This window comes from Plecotus auritus (assembly GCF_963455305.1).
Source record: "Plecotus auritus genome assembly, chromosome: 7".
NCBI classification, from domain to species: Eukaryota; Metazoa; Chordata; class Mammalia; order Chiroptera; family Vespertilionidae; genus Plecotus; species Plecotus auritus.
In genome coordinates this window covers 33,276,145-33,294,257 of record NC_137774.1, presented here as the reverse complement: position 1 = coordinate 33,294,257, position 18,113 = coordinate 33,276,145, and the positions used below count along the sequence as shown (strand labels likewise).

General features: G+C 50.2%; 1 protein-coding gene across 1 annotated transcript; it reads right to left on the bottom strand.

Annotated features, from left to right (window-relative positions):
* Positions 1-3,012: 3,012 nt before the first annotated feature.
* LOC308252535 (galectin-9C-like) lies at positions 3,013-13,086 on the bottom strand (the record flags this gene model as incomplete). Its single annotated transcript, XM_080677329.1, has 5 exons — positions 3,013-3,138; positions 4,145-4,255; positions 5,603-5,804; positions 8,786-8,865; positions 13,012-13,086. The coding sequence occupies 5 exons, from the start codon at positions 13,084-13,086 to the stop codon at positions 3,013-3,015; spliced, it is 594 nt and encodes a 197-aa protein (XP_080533455.1).
* Between the last annotated feature and the right edge of the window lie 5,027 nt (positions 13,087-18,113).

Genomic DNA, 18,113 nt, shown 5'->3' with positions numbered 1-18,113 from the left:
TGGCAGAACCCCACACACGGAGCCACTTTCCCCACCACACTAACACCTAATGCCGGGGGGCCCACAGTGGAAAAACACACACAAGTCTCTCTTCTGAGTCAGCTTCTTCTGACTCCAGCTGCCACCTCCTCCTGTTACAGAAAACCGAAGAAGAAGAAAGCAATACTTAGAGAGATGGAGTTGCTTTTATTACTCGCGGGTCCAGAGGAAAATGTCTCTCAAATTCTGGGCCCCAACATGCAGGAATTTTCCCTATTTATATGTTTTTACCTTCTTGTCTCCCAAATATGGGGTGTTTCCGGCCCCTTTTGCAAGTTCTTAAAGAGCCCGTATGTGCTGGGGCCTTGAGACCTCAACCAGAGGCCTGGCCTGGCGCCAGCACTGATAACCTTGTCTGGGGAAGGTTTAATGGCCTCTCTGAAGTGGGAGTAGTCTTAGCAAGCAAGAATTTACAGAAGCCAAATAGCAGGGCTAAAATTTCAAACAGCAGTATTTATATAAGATGGATGCTTCACTCCCACTGGGACACAGGGCTCTGATGAGCTGGCCCTGCCCTCAGCCCTCCTGGCCCTGTTCTGGCCCTCCAGGCTCTGGCCCAGCCCTTGGCCCACCTCAGAAGCTTGGGGTTGTTTCCTGGGTTCACCTCTGTTACCAGGCTTCCTGTCAGAAATTCTGTCTATAAAGCCTGAGGCTGGCTGCTTTCTCCCACACCTGGTGGGATTTTGGGGGACCCACTGAGAGCAGAAATGGATCTGCACCCCCATCCCCATCAGAATGACCCTATGCTCTCTCCTTGGCCAGGACGCCCTGATCCCAGACACCAGCATGTCTCCAAACACATTGAATAAACTGCTGTGGGTATGTACCAACCCCAAGTTTTTTTTCTCTCTTTATTTGAAGGGCACTGGGAAAGAGGGGCGTCCAGCTGGAAAAGGTCAGGTGGTAGAGACCAGCAGGTGTCAATCAGGGTCACGTTCCTGGAGTGGGGGAAGGATAGGTACAGACTGAAAGCAAAGGTTAAAGGTTGGAGAAAGGGGAGGGGCTGAAGAGACCACCTCCCAGGGGAGTGACCAGCTGGTGGCTTGAGCCTGAGGGGGACTTGAATGGAGGGTGGGGATGGGGCCAAGAGGTAGATGAGGGGTAGGCCCGGTCTGGGAGCTTGGGAAGGCCCAGGATGCTCCCTTTCTGCTGAGGGGACTGAACATGGGCTTCAACCTGCACTGACCCCAACCCCCTTGCCCCCCCACCCCCATCCTCAGATGTTAGGATTTGGGCAGAAGGAGCCCCAGCAGGGCAGACAAGGGCCTGGTTTCTCCAGAAAAGCCCCAGATCCGAGAAGGGCTGGGAGGGCGGGGGCTGCGGCAGGGACAGGGAAGGCAGAGGTGAAAGCAGATACGGACAGCAACATGCTCCAGCCTGAGATCCCAGGGCAGGAATCCCGCCTGTGTCTGCCCCAGGGTCAGCTTCCGTTTTGCTAAGTGAGAGAACAGGCTCAGAGAGGTTAAGCACCTTGCCCAAGCCGGTCCCGGTAGCAAGCGATCAAATACAAAATGGTACCCAGTTGTGTCTGGTTGTATGAGCATACCCTGTCCGCCCAAGGCCAGGGCCAAAGTCGGGCTGCCCTGCAAAGGCTCCCTGGAGCTCCACCATCCTAAAGTCAGTGTGGCAGGTGGCAGGGGCCCACCATGCACCGTGATGGGCCACAGGAAGCTGGGTAGGGAGACACCCTTGCCCTTGCCCCCACTGTTCAAGTGGCCAAGGAAGGGCCAGGCCCTGCTCCTGTTCCTGCCCGAGGCCCCGCCCCACCCAGCAGACTGGTCTTTTTGCCCTGACGGTCTCTCCTTCTACTGACTGTGCAAACCACATCCCTTATTAATTGATCCAGTCCCTACTGCACTCCAGGCACTGTGCAAAGTGCTGGGGGTACACAAAGGGACAAGTCACAATTCCAAGCTCACGGGTTCGGGCAAAGATGGGTGGAGTGACGGAGACAGACATGTAAATATAGTTACAACAGGACATGGTGCCTGGCATGCAGAGTTGTAAAAAGTCCATCAGGTCAAGGAGGGGTGGGGCATCCAGCAACCTGCCAGGCAGGGAAGATGCCCCTGAGGAGCCACATTTCAGCAGAGCATTGAAGGGCAGTTAGGGGTTAACTGGGGTGAGGTGGGAAGGATACTGAAAGATGAAACAGAGGCCGGAGAACCAGGATGCCAGGAGAGAAGACCCCTGCTGGCTCCCTTCCAGAGAGAAAAAGAGGGCGTGCTGAGGGGAGGAAAGGAGGGGACGGGGCTTAGGGTACTCAGCACACGCTGATTGGTGGTTTCATGTAAGGTACATGATTAGGGACCTAGGGACTTAGGAATCAGGGGCTTAGGGTATTTGGCAGGTGCTGATTGGTGGTTCAATGTACAGTCCATATAAGGTGTTGAGGAATGTCCGGCTGCAGGTGGAGTTTATGTCATACTCCGTCCATCAGTTGGGGGAAGGGAGGATCTATCAGATACTTTAGGCACCAAGACAGCAGATGCAAAAGCGTGGTGGCTGGAAGGAGCCTGAGTGAGCAGTGGAGGCTGCCTGAGAGTCTTCGTGGGTGTGGTGGGAGGCTGGGAGCTGGGCTGGGCAGGACTAGGGAGAATTCTGCACATCCAGCTTGGGAGTTGGAGCTTTATTTGAGCCTGGGGCCTTTAAGAGATTTAAGCAGGAAGAGAATGAGACAAGATTTGCTTAAGGGAAGGTCACTGTGGCAGTGGGTGGGTGTGAGGGGAGAGTGGGGGGATGGGTCAGATGGTCTGGACCAAGGCAGTGGCTTCAGGAGTGGAGGCCTTGGTGCCCTGGAAGGATATTAAGGAAGGGAGGGAAGGACCAAGAACGCCTCCCAGGTCCCGGGCCTGAGTGCCTGGTGGTTGGAGATAGGGAACCTTGGGTGCACAGGATGGGGCTTAGACGCCCTAACTGCCTGCTGGCTGGAAGTAGCCTCTCTCTCAGACCCCTGTCCTTCCTGCTGACTGCTCAGCCTCTCAGGTGTCCATGTTCAACTCCTTTTGGTTTCTGCTCTTTGGACTCAGGTGACCCACAGGGACTGGGGTTGGATTGCACCTCAGAGATCATCTTCTGGTCAGAGACTGCACGGGTGTCCTGGTAAACAAAAGGCGACATGGAGTGAAGGGAAGCTTTAATGAGCCAAGGAAGAGTGGAAAGGCAGGGGCCCGGAGAAGGGGGAGAAAGCCAGGCAGGCAGGGACAGAGTAGGTGAGAGGGAGAGAGTAAGAGATGGGACCAAAGAGGGAGGAGCTCATATTTGTTGCGGGCCTACTGTGTGCTTTTCCCATCTCAGGAGCACACTCAAATAACGATGTGGAACCAACATCTCTAATCCAGGCGCCTGAAGCCCTGTGGGAATGTGGGCCAGGCATACCCCAATCTTCCCAGTTTTCACAAAAAGTGAGACATTCAGATTTCCATGTGATATCACCTGACCTGGAAAATGTTTGGTAAAATGCACATAAAATTTACCACCGTCACCATTTTAGAGTGTACAGCCCAGGGCCATTCAGGGCCTTCACACTGTTGTGCAGCCATCACCAGCACTCAGCTCCACAATGCAAACCTGCTCCTGACCTTTCAGATGTTGGCACCACATTCAAAACTTGGAAAATGCAGAGAGAGTCCAATAGACCCTGGTGTGGGTTCTCAGGGGCCATTTTGTGACCTCTGACATGTATCGCCTCATTGCGCCCACACAATACCTCCTGGGGAGGCTGTGACTGTGCCCCTTGCACAGATGAGGAAACTGAGGCTGGGAGAGGCAGACTCACTAGTCTGAGATCCCACAGCTGATGACAATGAGCTAGATTCAGTTTGATTCCCAAGCTGGGTACTTTCTGGAACCACCTGGCCTGCTAACCAGAGTTGGAGTACAGGATGATAGACAAGAGGGGAAGGAGTCTGGCTGAAGCAGCTGCTCTGGACAGAAGAGGTGACATAAGAAGGATGGGACAGGGATAGCCAGAGGTATGTTCTATCCCCAGAGTCACCTGGATGAGAGATTGGCTGGAACCTTTGTCTCCACCCAAAGGGCCTAGGCATAGTAGACTGGCCCCCGCACCCAGCCCCTGGGACAGGTGGCATTTGGACAATCTGACCTGGAAGCTGATGTGTGTCAGCCCCACAGGGCCAGTGACAGAGATGTTGTCCACGAGGTGGAAGGGCACGCGGTGTTCATACAGCACAAAGCCATCTCCATTCACCTTCACCTGTCAACAGGAGCACATAGTCCAGGAGAGGGGTCCCAGACCAGGGCGGGAGCACACCTGAGCACTAGGACCCCTGCTTCTAGAAATTAAGGCCTGTCCGGTTTTCACCTCCGTGCCCTGTAGGTGGGGGCCCAGCCTTCAGAGCTGCTCCAGGTACAGGAACACGCATGTGATCCCAAATGCAGCCAAACCCAGTCACCACTTGGCTCTAGTTTTGGCTTCTGAGTTCTTGTTTGTTTCTTGCTCTGCGTTTGTCTTTCTCAGCCTACCTGGGATGCCATTTCAATATGCGCATTTAAATGGGCATAAAGTGCTCATGGGAGCAGAGGAGAGGGGACCTCAGGTTGCACACTGAGGGCCTGGGAGCGCCCGTTCACACAGAGAAGCACAGACACAGCCATCCCTCTCCCCGAGCCCAGCAGCACTGCTCTGCCTGCAAGAGCAATGACTACACCACGCAGCCCTGAGCCACCCCTGGGCCTGCAGAAGGGCTGCCACAGCATCACCAAAACCAGATGCTGTCAAGGACCTGGAGCGGACGAGGCTGCAGCAGAGGATGGAAGTCACCTGGCACCCGAGGCCAAAGAGCAGGTGGGGAGGGCAACTTATCCAGCTCTTATTTCCTGGTAACAGAAGCAACAGGTGCTCTGTAGGTGCAGGTGAAGAGTGTAAAGTCCTGTTTTCTGTATAATGGCATTGCTTGAGTAATTAGTTAAAGGCGTTTCTCCATGCCTGATAGTGATAAGGGCAGTAATAGAATGCTGAGAACCACCTAGAATTTTAAGACGTATTACTCATGCTGTTAACTGTGATTGTTTTCTTTTGATTAAAGAAGGCACATTCTAACCTGGCTGGCAGTTCTGTGGGACCTGGGGACTCACCTGGAAATGCAGCCCATCCTCCCCATGTGGAGCTACCTATTATCATGGAAAGATTAACAACTTTGTTGCAGAAACCAGAGCTACCAGCTCTTTGAAGGCCCCAGCCCTTGCATATCACTATCCCTTTGAAGACCCACGCCCTTTTTCATACCTGCAGGCCTTTGCAAATTTCCAGCCTGCTTACTTGTTAACTGCCCATTCGGCATCCCCTTCAGCTATTTCCCCATCAATCCTTTGTCCTTCTATCCAATATAAGCAGCTGGCTTATGGGGTGCAGAGCAGATTTTTGTGGATGACCTGCTGCTCTCCCCATATTGCTGGCAGTATTGGAATAAACACTCATTATGATTCAACCCTGTCTCTGCTGAATTGGCTCAAGTAGTGACAGGCAGTGCGGACACATTGGTTGTCTGTTTACAATAGGGCAGGGGGACAGGCAGTGGGGGGGGAGGAGAATCCTGCTCACCTGGAAATTGGCGCTCTCCACCAGGATGCTGATCTCAAAGGGCTCCCCCGTCTTGAAGGGATTTCTCATCGTCCTCTCCTCCTGTCCCCAGCATCCTTTCTGCTTGGTGTTACAGACCACATACCCCCTCTCTTCAAACCGGGGGTTGAAGTGGAAGGCAATGTCATTGTCACTGAAGTCGGTCTGAAAGTTCACAGCAAACCTAGGTGGACGGAAATCAGACAGTGTCTGGGTTATTGCCAATGGTAGGAGCAGGAGGGCCCGGGGCCTCTGACTTCCATGTGTGCCTGGGAACTTGCATACAACCTGTGAGGCAGCTTGCACCCATCCCACTTTGCTGCCTTCCTTTTTGTTTACCTAATTTGCGCTTAGTGTGTTTTGTGTAATTATTGCATTTTGCCCTTTCCAGCGTGACTTTCCAGAAATAAGCAGGAACTGGGTAAAGAACAATGTAGACTGGAGCCTCAGGAAGCATAGATCTTGGAAACTGATCTCACATTTGTATGAAGATGCAAATCCAGGAATATGCCCAGAAGCAAGAGCCTCTCATGCCCAGTGGGCACTTAGAGGCCAGCCCATGGCTGCTCAGTTGGGAAGGAAGAGAACAAATGGAGAGAACATGTGACATTGATGGAGTTTACCTGCAAAGATGGTGTTTAACAGGGGAGGCATGGGATGAATATGGGCTCTCCAGGCATGAGAACTGCCAGTGTGTGTGTCTGTCCCTCATCAGAGGCTGGTGTGTGTCCCACACATGAGGTGTGGAGTGGGTGCCCTAAAGTTCCTAGGCCTGGACCCTGACCCCAGCTGGTACTGTTTGTCATGTGGGTGGTTGTGGAAGGGGGGGTGCGGGGGGTGGGGAGAATGACTCAGAACTATGGTCTCACTGAACCCAGGAAAGGGGGTGAATCCCTTCTTTGGGGATGATTAATGAGGCAGTATTCAGAAAGCCCCCACATAGGTGGATATTCATTCCTGTCTCTCTCCTCAGCAGGAAGTCCTCACCTTCAAAACTTCCTTTGGGTTCTAAGGTGAGGAATTAAAACAAAAGAACCTTCCAGCCCAGGCAGTGTGCTCAGTGGTTGAGCATCGATCTATGAACCAGGAGGTCATGGTTCAATTCCTGGTCGGGATACAGGCCAGGTTGCAGGCTCAGTTCCCAGCAGGAGGCCATCCAATCAATGATTCTCTCACATCGTTGATGTTTCTATCTCCATTTCCCTCTCCCTTCATCTCTGAAATCAATAAAAATATACTTAAAAAAAAAGAGTCTTAGCCTCTTTGGCTCAGTGGATAGAGCACCCAACCGCTGACCAAAAGGTCCCAGGTTTGATTCCGGACAAGAGCACGTGCCTCCGTTATAGGCTTGATCCCTGGACCTGGTTGGGGAGTGTGAGGGAGGCGACCAATCAATGTGTCTCTCTCACATAGATGTTTCTCCTTCTCTGTCTCTCCCCCTTCCTTCCACTCTCTCTAAAAATGATTGGAAAAAAAATATCCTTGGGTGAAGATTAACCAAAAAAATTAAAAAAGAAAAGAAAAAGAACCTTCCAAGGAGCCAGGCTCACAAAAGGGCCAGAATAAACATTTGTTCTGCCTTTTCCCGGACACATGGCCTAAAACCAGCCCCAATCCGAGGTTCTCCACCGAGGCATCTACTCCAGCCTTCCCTGATCTCAGCAGGAACATGGTAAATAGCTTGCTTCTTGGGGTCACTCTGGTGTCCCCAGCCAATGCACAGCACTCAGGGAAGGCTCCCCCGTGCCCCCGCTTTCGTGTCTTCTGCTTCCCCCACAGGGCTAGGCACTGTACCAAGCCCAGAGGTGGCCCATTAGACATTCTATCTAATTCCTGCAGAGCCCATTTGGTGTCTCTGTGGAGGAGGCCGAGCTCTGGGGGCCTCCTCAATACCAGCTCCCTCTGGGGGCCCTCAGCCCAGAGCCCAGCAAGCCCGGAAAGGAGGCTCCCACTGACTCTGGAACCAGAAAACCGAGTCCAGATTCCTCTGTACATGGAGGCTATCGTTTCTGAAATATCTCTGGATGTATCTTTCCCTCTGTGGTCATCCAGCTCCATTTCTCTGGTCCCTTGCAAACTCCTGCCCCAGGGATGAGAGTGTGCAAAAGCGCCCATGGGAAGAGGTGGGGACAGTAGGATAGGAGGTAGGCAGAGGGAGAAGGAGAGAGAAGGGAATGGAGGTTCAGAGGTGAGGGCTCAGCTTCCCCAATGGCAGGGTTTGGGGCCATCTGGGAGCCTCACTCTCCTTGGCGTCTCCTGGAGGCACTCAGGGCTCGGGGAGATGTCACAGGGTGAGCGTGCCTATGCCCACCTGGCAGGAAAGGCGATGGTGGAGAAAGTCAACTAGAATCTACAAGCCAAGTTGAGGTAGGGCTGGGCCTGGGATGTGAAGGGATCCAGAAGGTCCCCAGGCCCCGTGCGAGGTGATGAAAGGACCACTGGGGACAAAAGACATCTGGGATTGAGACAGAGGCTTCCAAGAAAGGGCTGTGTGTGCAGAAGGGCTTCTGTGGGCACCGTGGGTTTCAGCAGGCAGCCACCAAATGAGGCAAGAGCCCCTCACCTCCACATCACCTGGACCTCAGCACGGGCAGCCAGGGCTGGGCCAGCATTAGAGGGCGCTCGGCCTCTGAGAAGATGTGAAAGTTTTCCCTGAGCCCCAAAGTCCCCTCTTGGGTGGGAGACAGTGCCAAGGAGATGTATTTCGAACTGCCTTTAAATTGCCTTAGTATTTTCTAGGAATGAACTTGAAACAGAAAGAGATCGGATTACATTTGATGCCAAGTTTAAATATTCCCACATCAGCCAAACAGGGGCCACGGAGTAAGTGAAGGCCATCATGGGAAGTAAAGGAGGCATTGTTTTTGCATCTCTGGGTCTTTGCGTGTAAAGTTCAATCCTAGACCATAAAGATCTGCCCCTGGGCTGGCCCGAGACTGTGAGCTCCCACTCTCCCTGTGTCTATGGGGAGCCTATGTTAATGGTGTCCAGATGCTATTGGTAGAGGGCAGGGGTACTATGCAGTGTTGGCAGGGACCGGGCCCTACACTTCAGCGTCCCCTGAGCCAGGCACATGCAGCTTGGACAGTGTTGGGTGAGCCACTGGCTGACAGGCGCCATGGTTTGCTAAGGGGCGAGGCTGGGGGAAACAATAGTTCCAGGTACCTGGTTCCATTGGACATAAGAACAGTTCCTTTGATAATGATCACATATCCATACTGGAGACCCCCTTTGATGATGAGTGCCTGCAGGGAGAAGAAGGCAGTCAGTTAGGGTCCTGCTCCTTCTGTCTGTTCCCTCTGGCACTTGCTAGTGGCCGGCCTGGTGTGTCGGACAATGTCCCAGGGGCCAGTTTCAGGTGTGAATTGGGCATATGGAGTTCCAGTCTCATGGATCTTCCCGCCTGTGAGGAACTGGACCTGAATCCAGGGAGTTACACATTCATTCTGAGACAGTTAAGGAGACCACAGGGTTCTGAGACGATGTAACCCAGAGCTGACCTCCCTTAGGAGGAAGTAGCAGGTTTAAGGAGGAGGAAGTAGCATGAACATGGCTCTGAGAGGGGAAGAAACCAGGGTAGAGAGAGGGGCTCCTAGCAAAGGCCCCAGGACCCTGGTTGAAGACTCAGAAACCCAAGGGACCAAGGAGGCCAGCAGCCTATTCTAAAGGATAAACCTTCTGCTCCCCTGAGAAGGCCAAGAAGAAGGCATCCTCCAGCCCACCCCACCATTGAACAGGGTGACCATGACCTTTGCCCTCCCAGGCACCTCAGGTAGCACCTGGTCCTGGATGCTCTGCAGCCTCCGGGCAGCCTCCTCCTCTCCTGCTGCTGCTCCCCAGTCCCTCCCCAGGCCCTGGGCAACCTCCGAGGCCCTAGTGAGGTATCTGCACGCCTCCTAGGCCCCATAGAGCCCACTTTGTCAAATGCCCTTGCGGGGCCACTTGAAAGGAACAATGGTTGTGGTGAAGCTTGCATCGTTTTAGAGCCAGGCATCATCCAGGTTTGGAGCCTAATTCTGCTGCTCGTTTCCTGAGTGACCTCAGGAAGCTTATGTAACCTCTTTTGCCTCAGTTTCCTCATCTGTAACATAGGGATAAATCTTACCTTCTGCATAAGATCAATGATTTAGTGAGAAAATGTCTGGGAAAGAGACTGGCACATAGTAGGTGTCTCTACCACTTCCTTCCTTCTTAGTCTCTCTGAGCAAAATTCCAAATTGGTTTCTTGACATTTTAAAGCTAACCTTCAGGATGCCTTTTATCTGATGTGCTGTTAACATGCATTACTTAGCAGATAACTACCAGCCCTAGTCAATCTTCAGATTTTTCAAGTAGTTAATGTCTTCTCTAACTTCTCCTTTATGCCAACACCCTACAAAAATGAAATGCTTATTAGATCCAGGTAGGTAGGGGACAATAGGGAGTGGCAGAGACTATGACAAAGTAAACACCATCTCTCTCATCTAAAGGAACAGCGTCCTCTCAGCTCTAAGTAAATAATTTAGATGGATTAACCCCTCTGCTGGGTCAGAGCTTGCTCTCAGCTCCTGGCCAGGCCTGGAGACTGTGGTTTCTTTCTTCCTCTTCCTCTCTGGAGGTTCAGACAACAGAGCCAGGCCCCCAGGCCAGAGGGTGCGCAGCCTCCTTCTGGAGGCCCAGTGTCACCAGCGGGCACCCAGCCACAGCTGGCACACGGGGCTCACTGCAGGGGCCAGTGGGAGCCTTTCAGCTAAAGAGGCTGTTGCCCCAAGGGTTCTGAGGTGCTTCTGGGGCCCATTTCCCTGGCTGTTCCTAGTTATTCTGGCAAAAGCCCTGGCCATTATCAGGGCCACCCCTACAGATGAGGAAACTGAGCACAGATGGTCTGGTAACTTGCCCAAAGCCACCCAGCTGGTCCGTAATAGAGTGGGGTTTGGATCCCAGCACCCATGCTGTGAAGCCCCACACAGGCTGCTTCTCAGGATGAAGCACAGAGCATCTGGCTCCTGGCTCCCTGAGGGCTTCCCCAACCAAACAGCGAGTCCTGTCCTGCATGCGGTTCCAGCTTCCACCCTGGCCTCTGAGGAGGCTGGGCCAGAGGCAGCTGGTGGGGCTTGGGCTAGGAATGGAGGTGAGGCCCCTGAGGCAGACCCTCATGGTGTTCAGCTGGTCCTCAGAACAGACAGACCGGGGGCTCTTCCTAGCACAATTTGGAGGAAGAGGGAGGTGAATGCTGCCTGATGGAATTCACCTGGTCACTGGGAGAGGGTGACTATGTGGGGGGGACAGGTGCTTCCACCGTCTTTTTTGCCCTGACTCCAAGGCCCTGTTTTAAGTGCCGATGGAAGTATAACAGGGAAAAGGAGAGGGGAGGTGAGGTTCTGTAGTTCTGCAGTCTGCCCTTCAGAAGAATTCTGATGATGATGTGGCTAATTTTTTATGATGATACAAATAGCTCAGCCTATTCCTGGGACCAGAGAATGGTCAGCATTCCTAAGGCAATCTCCCGGAGGCAGGTCAGTGTTCAGGTACAGCAACTAAGTCAAAGTGTGTCCTGGCCTTGATCTGTTTAAAAAAATAAAAATAAAATATGTGTATATATATTTTACCAAAAGATTATATATTATTATGAAAAATATTAAATTATTAATGTATTATCAAGTGACAACAAAAGATATTAAACACAAACACAGGCTAATAAAGTTCAGTTTTCATGATTAAGAAGATGGGTTTTTCAGTAATCAGGTACCTGACCAATATAACATCTACACTAATAAAAGAGTAATATGCGAATTGACCATACCTCTGCAACACTCACAGCCAATCAGGTATGAGTATGCAAATTAAGCCAACAAAGATGGCGGGTTAATTTGCATGCACAGGCACAGAGCGGCCCAGTGGGGCAGAATGCCTGCTATGACGGGGAGGGCAGGGGGTGGAGGGAGCTACAAGAGTGGCGCTCTGGCCAGGAGCAAAGACTGCAGGCTCGCCCGCCACTAGGCGGGAACATCCTCTGCGTCTCTGGTGATGCTGTGGATGTTCATGCTGAGCGGCAGGGAGCAGGGCGGAAACTTCCTCTGCATCTGGGAGCGAAGGCTGCAGGCTCCCGCCTGGAGCGAAGACTCCGGCCAGAGTGAAGGCAGAAGGCAGCGGCTGGAGCAAAGGCCTGGGTCCCAGGTGCTGGAGGAAAATTGATGCCGGCAGCCAGGGGAAGGAAGGCCTATTCTTGCACGAATCTTCGTGCAACAGGCCTCTAGTAACATATAACCATTGTAAAAATGTATGAAACCTTTGTTTCCTAGGCACAGATAGGAAAAACTTTTCTCCATTTAACAGACTTGACAAGAAGCAAATAAATTCTGTATTAGTTTAGACTTACTTATTTAATTACATTTATTATTTAGTTTATTTATATTTTTTGCTTTTTTCTATAATTTTTTCAGTTTATATAGACCCTCTGCAATTCTTTGGGTTTTTTAAATAAATTTATATAGAAAAATTAAATTTAAGAATCATTTATCTTTAATTTTATATTTTTAAAAATTATGTAATTTTTAAATTTTAATTGAACTTCTTAATTTTTAGAAACCTTGACCGTTTTAGTGACAAGCAAGTAATTACCATTTCTCAGATTGGCAAATATATTTTATAGTTTCTACAAACAGGTTTTTTATTGGTAAACATACTCAAATTTTAAAGAGATATTTTAAAAATAAAATATAAGATATATTTATTAACAGATTTAAATCCATTTTTTAAACTTTCCTGCAATAAGAAGCCAAAAGTAGGCAAACTCAGATTAATTAATATAGGGTGTCCCTCAAAAATGTATACACACACTTGGAATAATTTTAAAGTCAGTGTTTAGTAAAATACATTTCATTTCCAAAATTGTGCTGTCGGCTATTACAGTGCATATACATTTTTTTGGGACATGGTGTATTTCAGTAATTCATTATTCTAAAATATCTAAATATTTAATAATTTTGATTTTTTAACCCAGTAAAACTCTAAAGTTTCAAGTTATTAAATACCTTGGGAAATTATGTTTAGATATAGGAAGTTTTAGAAAAACCTTTCATTTAATTATTTTTATTTATTCTGTCTTAATAATTTTATAAGATGTTAAAGTCCATTATTATCCAAGCCACTTTTCTGGCAAATTTTGTAACAGGGTTAACACCTTGACAATTTTTAGGATCCTGGAGAAGTGGCAGGGGGAGAAGGCAGATATCAGGCCCGGTGGCTTTAATGTAAAAATATTGCTTTTTATATATACACTAGAGGCCTGGTGCATGAAATTTGTGTACTGAAGGGGGGTCTCTCAGCCTGGCCGGCGCCCTCTCGCAGTCCAGTAACTCGGGGGATGTCCAACTGCCAGCTTGTGGCTGGATGGCCTTCTGCTGCTGCACAGCCTGCTGCTTGAGCTTCAGTAGCTGCTGCACATGCACGGGCTGGGCCACCACGGTCTGTCCTGCGAACACCATCGAGTGGGTGAGTCAAGAGTGGAGGCAGGCTCACCTTGAGTTCCCTGTGCTTCCCTGAGTCACTGAGTTGTTCAGACTGACTGCCTTCTACAGAGAACGGCACCGGGATCAGGCCTAAGCTGGCAGTCGGACATCCCCCTCTCAGTCCAGGACCTCTCAGGGGATGTAGCAGTGCACCGAGCAGGCAGGCGGCCAGAAAGGAGACCAAATTGGGACTGGGTGCCTCACTGCTTACACTCATCCTGGCCTGCTGTGCCTGCTGCCACTGCTCAATAGTGCTGCCACAGAGTCGTGAGAGGCTCCAAAGCTGTGTCAGCTGCACTCTCCAGCTGTGAGCCTGGCTTCTGGCTGAGTGGCGCTAACCTTGTGGGAGCTCCTGTGTTGAGTGTCTGCCCCCTGGTGGTCAGTGCGTATCATAGCGACCAGTCATTCTGGTTGTTCCACCTTAACGGTCGCTTTTATGTATATGGACTAGAGGCATGGTGCACAAATTCATGCACCAGTGGGGTCCCTCGGCCTGGCCTGCGGGATCTGGCTGAAACCAGCTTTCTGACATTCCCCGAGGGGTCCCGGATTGTGAGAGGGCACAGGCCAAGCCGAGGGACCCCACCAGTGCATTATCGGGGCCAGGGAGGGATGCAGGAGGTTGGTCAACCAGGGAGGGATAGTGGGAGGGCTCCAGGGCGTGTCTGGCCCATCTCGATCAGTCCCAATCGGCCAGACCCCAGCAGCAAGCTAACCTACCGGTTGAAGCTTCTGCCCCCTGGTGGTCAGTGCACATCGTAGTGAGCAGTTGAGCGGCCTTAGCATATCATTAGCATATTACGCTTTGATTGGTTGAATGGCTGACTGGTCAACCAGACACTTAGCATATTCGGCTTTTATTACATAGGATACATATATACATATGATGGGAGTGGCCCCCGCTGCAGCTTTGGCAGCCTGCTTGAGGGTACTTCTGTAGCTCCAGCCCTCTAGGAGAAAGACTTGGGGGCATTTAAAAGATTTATTCCCTGTATTTTTCTTTCTGAATAGAATCCTTATGATGGAACAACATGAAAGCCTGTATATCAAAAGAGATCTTATCCCGTTTCAAAACAGAAACAAAAATAATCACTAAAGTAAAACAATGAGTACTCAAAAGGAGGTATGGGGACTTTAGCTTTAGAATCTTATTTCATACCAACTGGTGCAGCAAGTGACCTTTTTTAAGGCCTGAATGGCACGAAGCTCCAACAGCAGAGACAGAGGATTCAACAGCGAACAGCCAGCTGACTCCCCAAAAGATGAGAAACTAAGCAAAGAATATCTGTAATCAAAGTTACATTGTAGACAGACAGGAGCTCGCAGAGAGTTCTCAAACAGAACAGACCGATTTTCTTACACTAGCTAAGCGTTTTGGGCAGCGGATGCCTGGAGAGGGAGAGCAGGGAAGGTCCCTGAGATAAAGAACTCTTGGCAGCTGCTGGGAAGCTCCTGCAATCCCTGCTAAGGGTTCAGTCCTCCACAAGCAGGTGGACCCCCAGCTAAGTTGGATATGCCCCCATCTTTAAACAAATTAAACTGAGCCACAAAGAGAAACAAAAGAGCCATTAACAGACACTCTTATGTACAGTATTTACAGGTGCACACAACAGACAAGAGTTTTACACCGAGTCCCTTATCTGTCCACCCACAGAAACCTCAGAATGTCCTGTGTCCCAGAGTGGATCAAGCTAAGGGTTCTGAGGCGAGGGTTACCCCTATTTTACAGATGTGGAAACTGAGGCCCAGAGAGGGAAAAGCAGCTCGCCTGAGGTCACCTAGCTAGGAAACGGCTGAACCCAGGGAGGCCATCTCCTAAGTCAGTGCCCAGGCCCGGCTGCTGGGCTCCCCGGAAGCCCTGCTGGCTTCCCCTTTCATTCCAACGAAGCCCCACTCTCCCAGTGCTGACCAGTGCCCTCCTTCCCCTCAGCACCCAGGACAGGACGGGCACCCAGAGGGAGCTCAGCACCATCTGTGCAATGCACCACTGCGGTGATTATCAACCCTCGGTCCTGAGAGGCAGGTGAGACCGGCCTGGGGCAGAGGTTGTGTCAGGATTGCCCCATCGGGCATGTCAGCCCCCCATGCACCCTCTGCCACCCCAGTCTGGTTTCCCAGGAAACCTAGAGTGGCTTCCCTGGCAAGGCAGCCAGTCGGCCCTGCAGCATCGCCTGTGCCCACAGCCTGGGAACTCACTGGGCTCACGAAGGAACGTGGGTCGCTACTGGAGGCCATCTCTCCACCACCTCTGTGGTCACCTCTGGCTACTCCTCACACCAGCCAGGCAGTTCTCTGCACTGGGGAGAAAAAACAAAATTGGGCGGTGGGGGTTAAAGGGAAGCCAGGAGCAAGAAGAAGAGGGTTTAGAGAAAGAGAAAGAGAAAGAGAAAGTGCTGGGGAAAGAGGCCCAAGGGTGGGACTCTGGAACAGGAAAGTAGATACTCCCACTCCTGTGACTCCTGTGACCTTTCCTTCACTTCTCCTCCTGTGCTCCACCCAAGACGGAATTGTGTTGTGTCCGGTTTTTGTACAGCATGCTCAGTGACAATGTCTAGACAACCATGGGCTGCTTGAGAGGGACACAGGGAGGGGTGGTGGTGGTGCTGGAAGGCCTGGTTATACTCACTTTACACACAGAGAAAGTGAGGCTCAGAGAGGCTAGGGGACATGTCCAAAGTCACATGGCTCACTAGTGGCAGCCCGACCTCTATGAGGATAGTTAGATTCGCAAAAAGGCATTTCTCTCCTCATATAAAGGTATCATGTAGAAAGAAGTGTTTTCCAAATAGAGAATCTCATCATGGAGGATGTGATATCCCTATTATAGGGTACCCTGGGAGCTTCTGAGGCCCCGCTCTGTGAATGTATCTCTTTCTTCTCTCCTCTCGCTCCCCTCCTCTCTCCCTTTTCTTTTTGGGCTTCAGAATAGGGAGAGGTGCCCTAGCTGGTTTGGCTCAGTGGATAGAGCATTGGTCTACGGACTGAAGTTTGATTCCAGTCAAGGGCATATGCCTGGGTTGCTGGCTCGGTCCCCAATAGGGGGCGTGCAGAAGGCAGCCGATCAATGATTCTCTCTCATCATTGATGTTTCTATCTCTCTCTCCCTCTCCCTTCCTCTCTGAAATCAATAAAAATCTATTTTAAAAAAAAGAATAGGGAGAGGAGAAGTCTTGGACATAATGGGGTACTCCAAATGACATGGAGGTCAGGGTTACATTAAATAAATTGCCATGAACTGGCCTCAGCACCTAGTTAAGGGAAATGATTAAATGGAGATGAACAGGATAAGCTGGGTTGGGGAGTGGGGAGGAGAGGAGAGCCGTGGCGATAATGAACTTACCTGAAGTCAAGCAGGTCCCTGCAATGTGCTAGAGAGAAAACCAATGAGCTACCAGTCAAGCCTGAATGAACAGTTAAGGGTCAGATAAGCGCCATGTGGGTAGAAGGTGCCCAGGGTCACACATAGGTCTGTACCTCTCTTCCTTCCTGAGCCTTGTCTAGATGCACCAGAATTTGCAAAGATTGACTTCTTTCAGATGCTCCTGTAAACCGAGGTCACGTGTCCCCGCACGCCACCCTCATGCCTAGTATATTACTGAATCAACTGGAATTTAATCGGTTTAAGGGGGACAGAGGGAACAGAAGCACAATTCTTTGCTATCCTCTCCAGCAGCAGGGACACCAGGGACAATGTCATCACTGATGGGGACACGGATCCAGTGGAACTGTCATTCCTTGCCGATTGGAGTGTGAAATAGCACAACTTTGGAAAACAAGTCAAGAGAGATGAGAACAGACATTCACAACAGCTTCACTCCCATAGCTCCGAACAGGAAACCACACAAGTGTGCACCAGCAGGAGAAAAGGAACAAATGATGGTGCTCGTACCATGGAAGGGCCCCAGCAACCAGAAGGAGCTGTGACACAGGAAACCTCAGTGACCTCAGATTGGACAATGAAGCTGGGCGGGCAGTCTTCTGGCAGCAGAAGTTCTGGAACTTGATCTGGATGGTGGTCACACAGCTGTTTCACCTGTGTAAATGACTCATTACAAATAATTAGGTTTCCATTTCTACACAGATTTAAAAAACTCTATGAAGAATTACATCATTCAAATGGGACACAAATGTTTTTCTTAAGAAAATAGGCTTACACATTTGCCGCTAGTCAGTTAATTCATTTTTTTCCCTACTTTAAAACAAATCACAGAATGCTCTATACCTATTCCACAGTATATGTGGAAGTGTTTAGAGTCATTCATTTTGCGTATCACTGTGCTGTAGTATCAAATGACCAAAAATGTACATTCTTCTAAACAGTTTTGGTCTTCTTTTCTAAAAATATGACATTTTTTGCCCTAACCAGTTTGGCTCAGTGAGTAGAGCGTCGGTCTGCAGACTGAAAGGTCCCAGGTTCAATTCCGGTCAAGGGCACGTACCTTGGTTGCGGGCACATCCCCAGTAGGAGGTGTGCAAGAGGCAGCTGATTGACGTTTCTCTCTCATCGATATTTCTAAGTCTCTATCCCTCTCCCTTTCTTGCTGTAAAAAATCAATAAAATATACTTTTTTAAAAATGACATTTTTATAACCAGTGATTGCAATCATGTTTAAAAACAAAAATACTGAACAGATTTATTTCTTTTTTTAAAATTATTTTTATTGATTTTAGAGAGGAAGGGAGAGGGATAGAGAGAGAGATAGAAACATCAATGATGAGAGAATCATTGATCAACTGCCTCCTGCACGCCCTCTGCTGGGGATCGAGCCCGCAACCCAGGCATGTGCCCCTGGCTGGAATCAAACCCAGGACCCTTCACTCCACAGGCCAACGCTCCATACACTGAGCCAAACTGGCTAGGGCGACAGATTGATTTCTTAATCCAGATGATACAAAATCTATGAAATTTCCACAGGCATTTCACTTTCCATGAAATTTTGGGTTTTTTAAAATATATTCTTATTGATTTCAGAGAGAAAGGGAGAGAAGAGAGAGTGATAGAT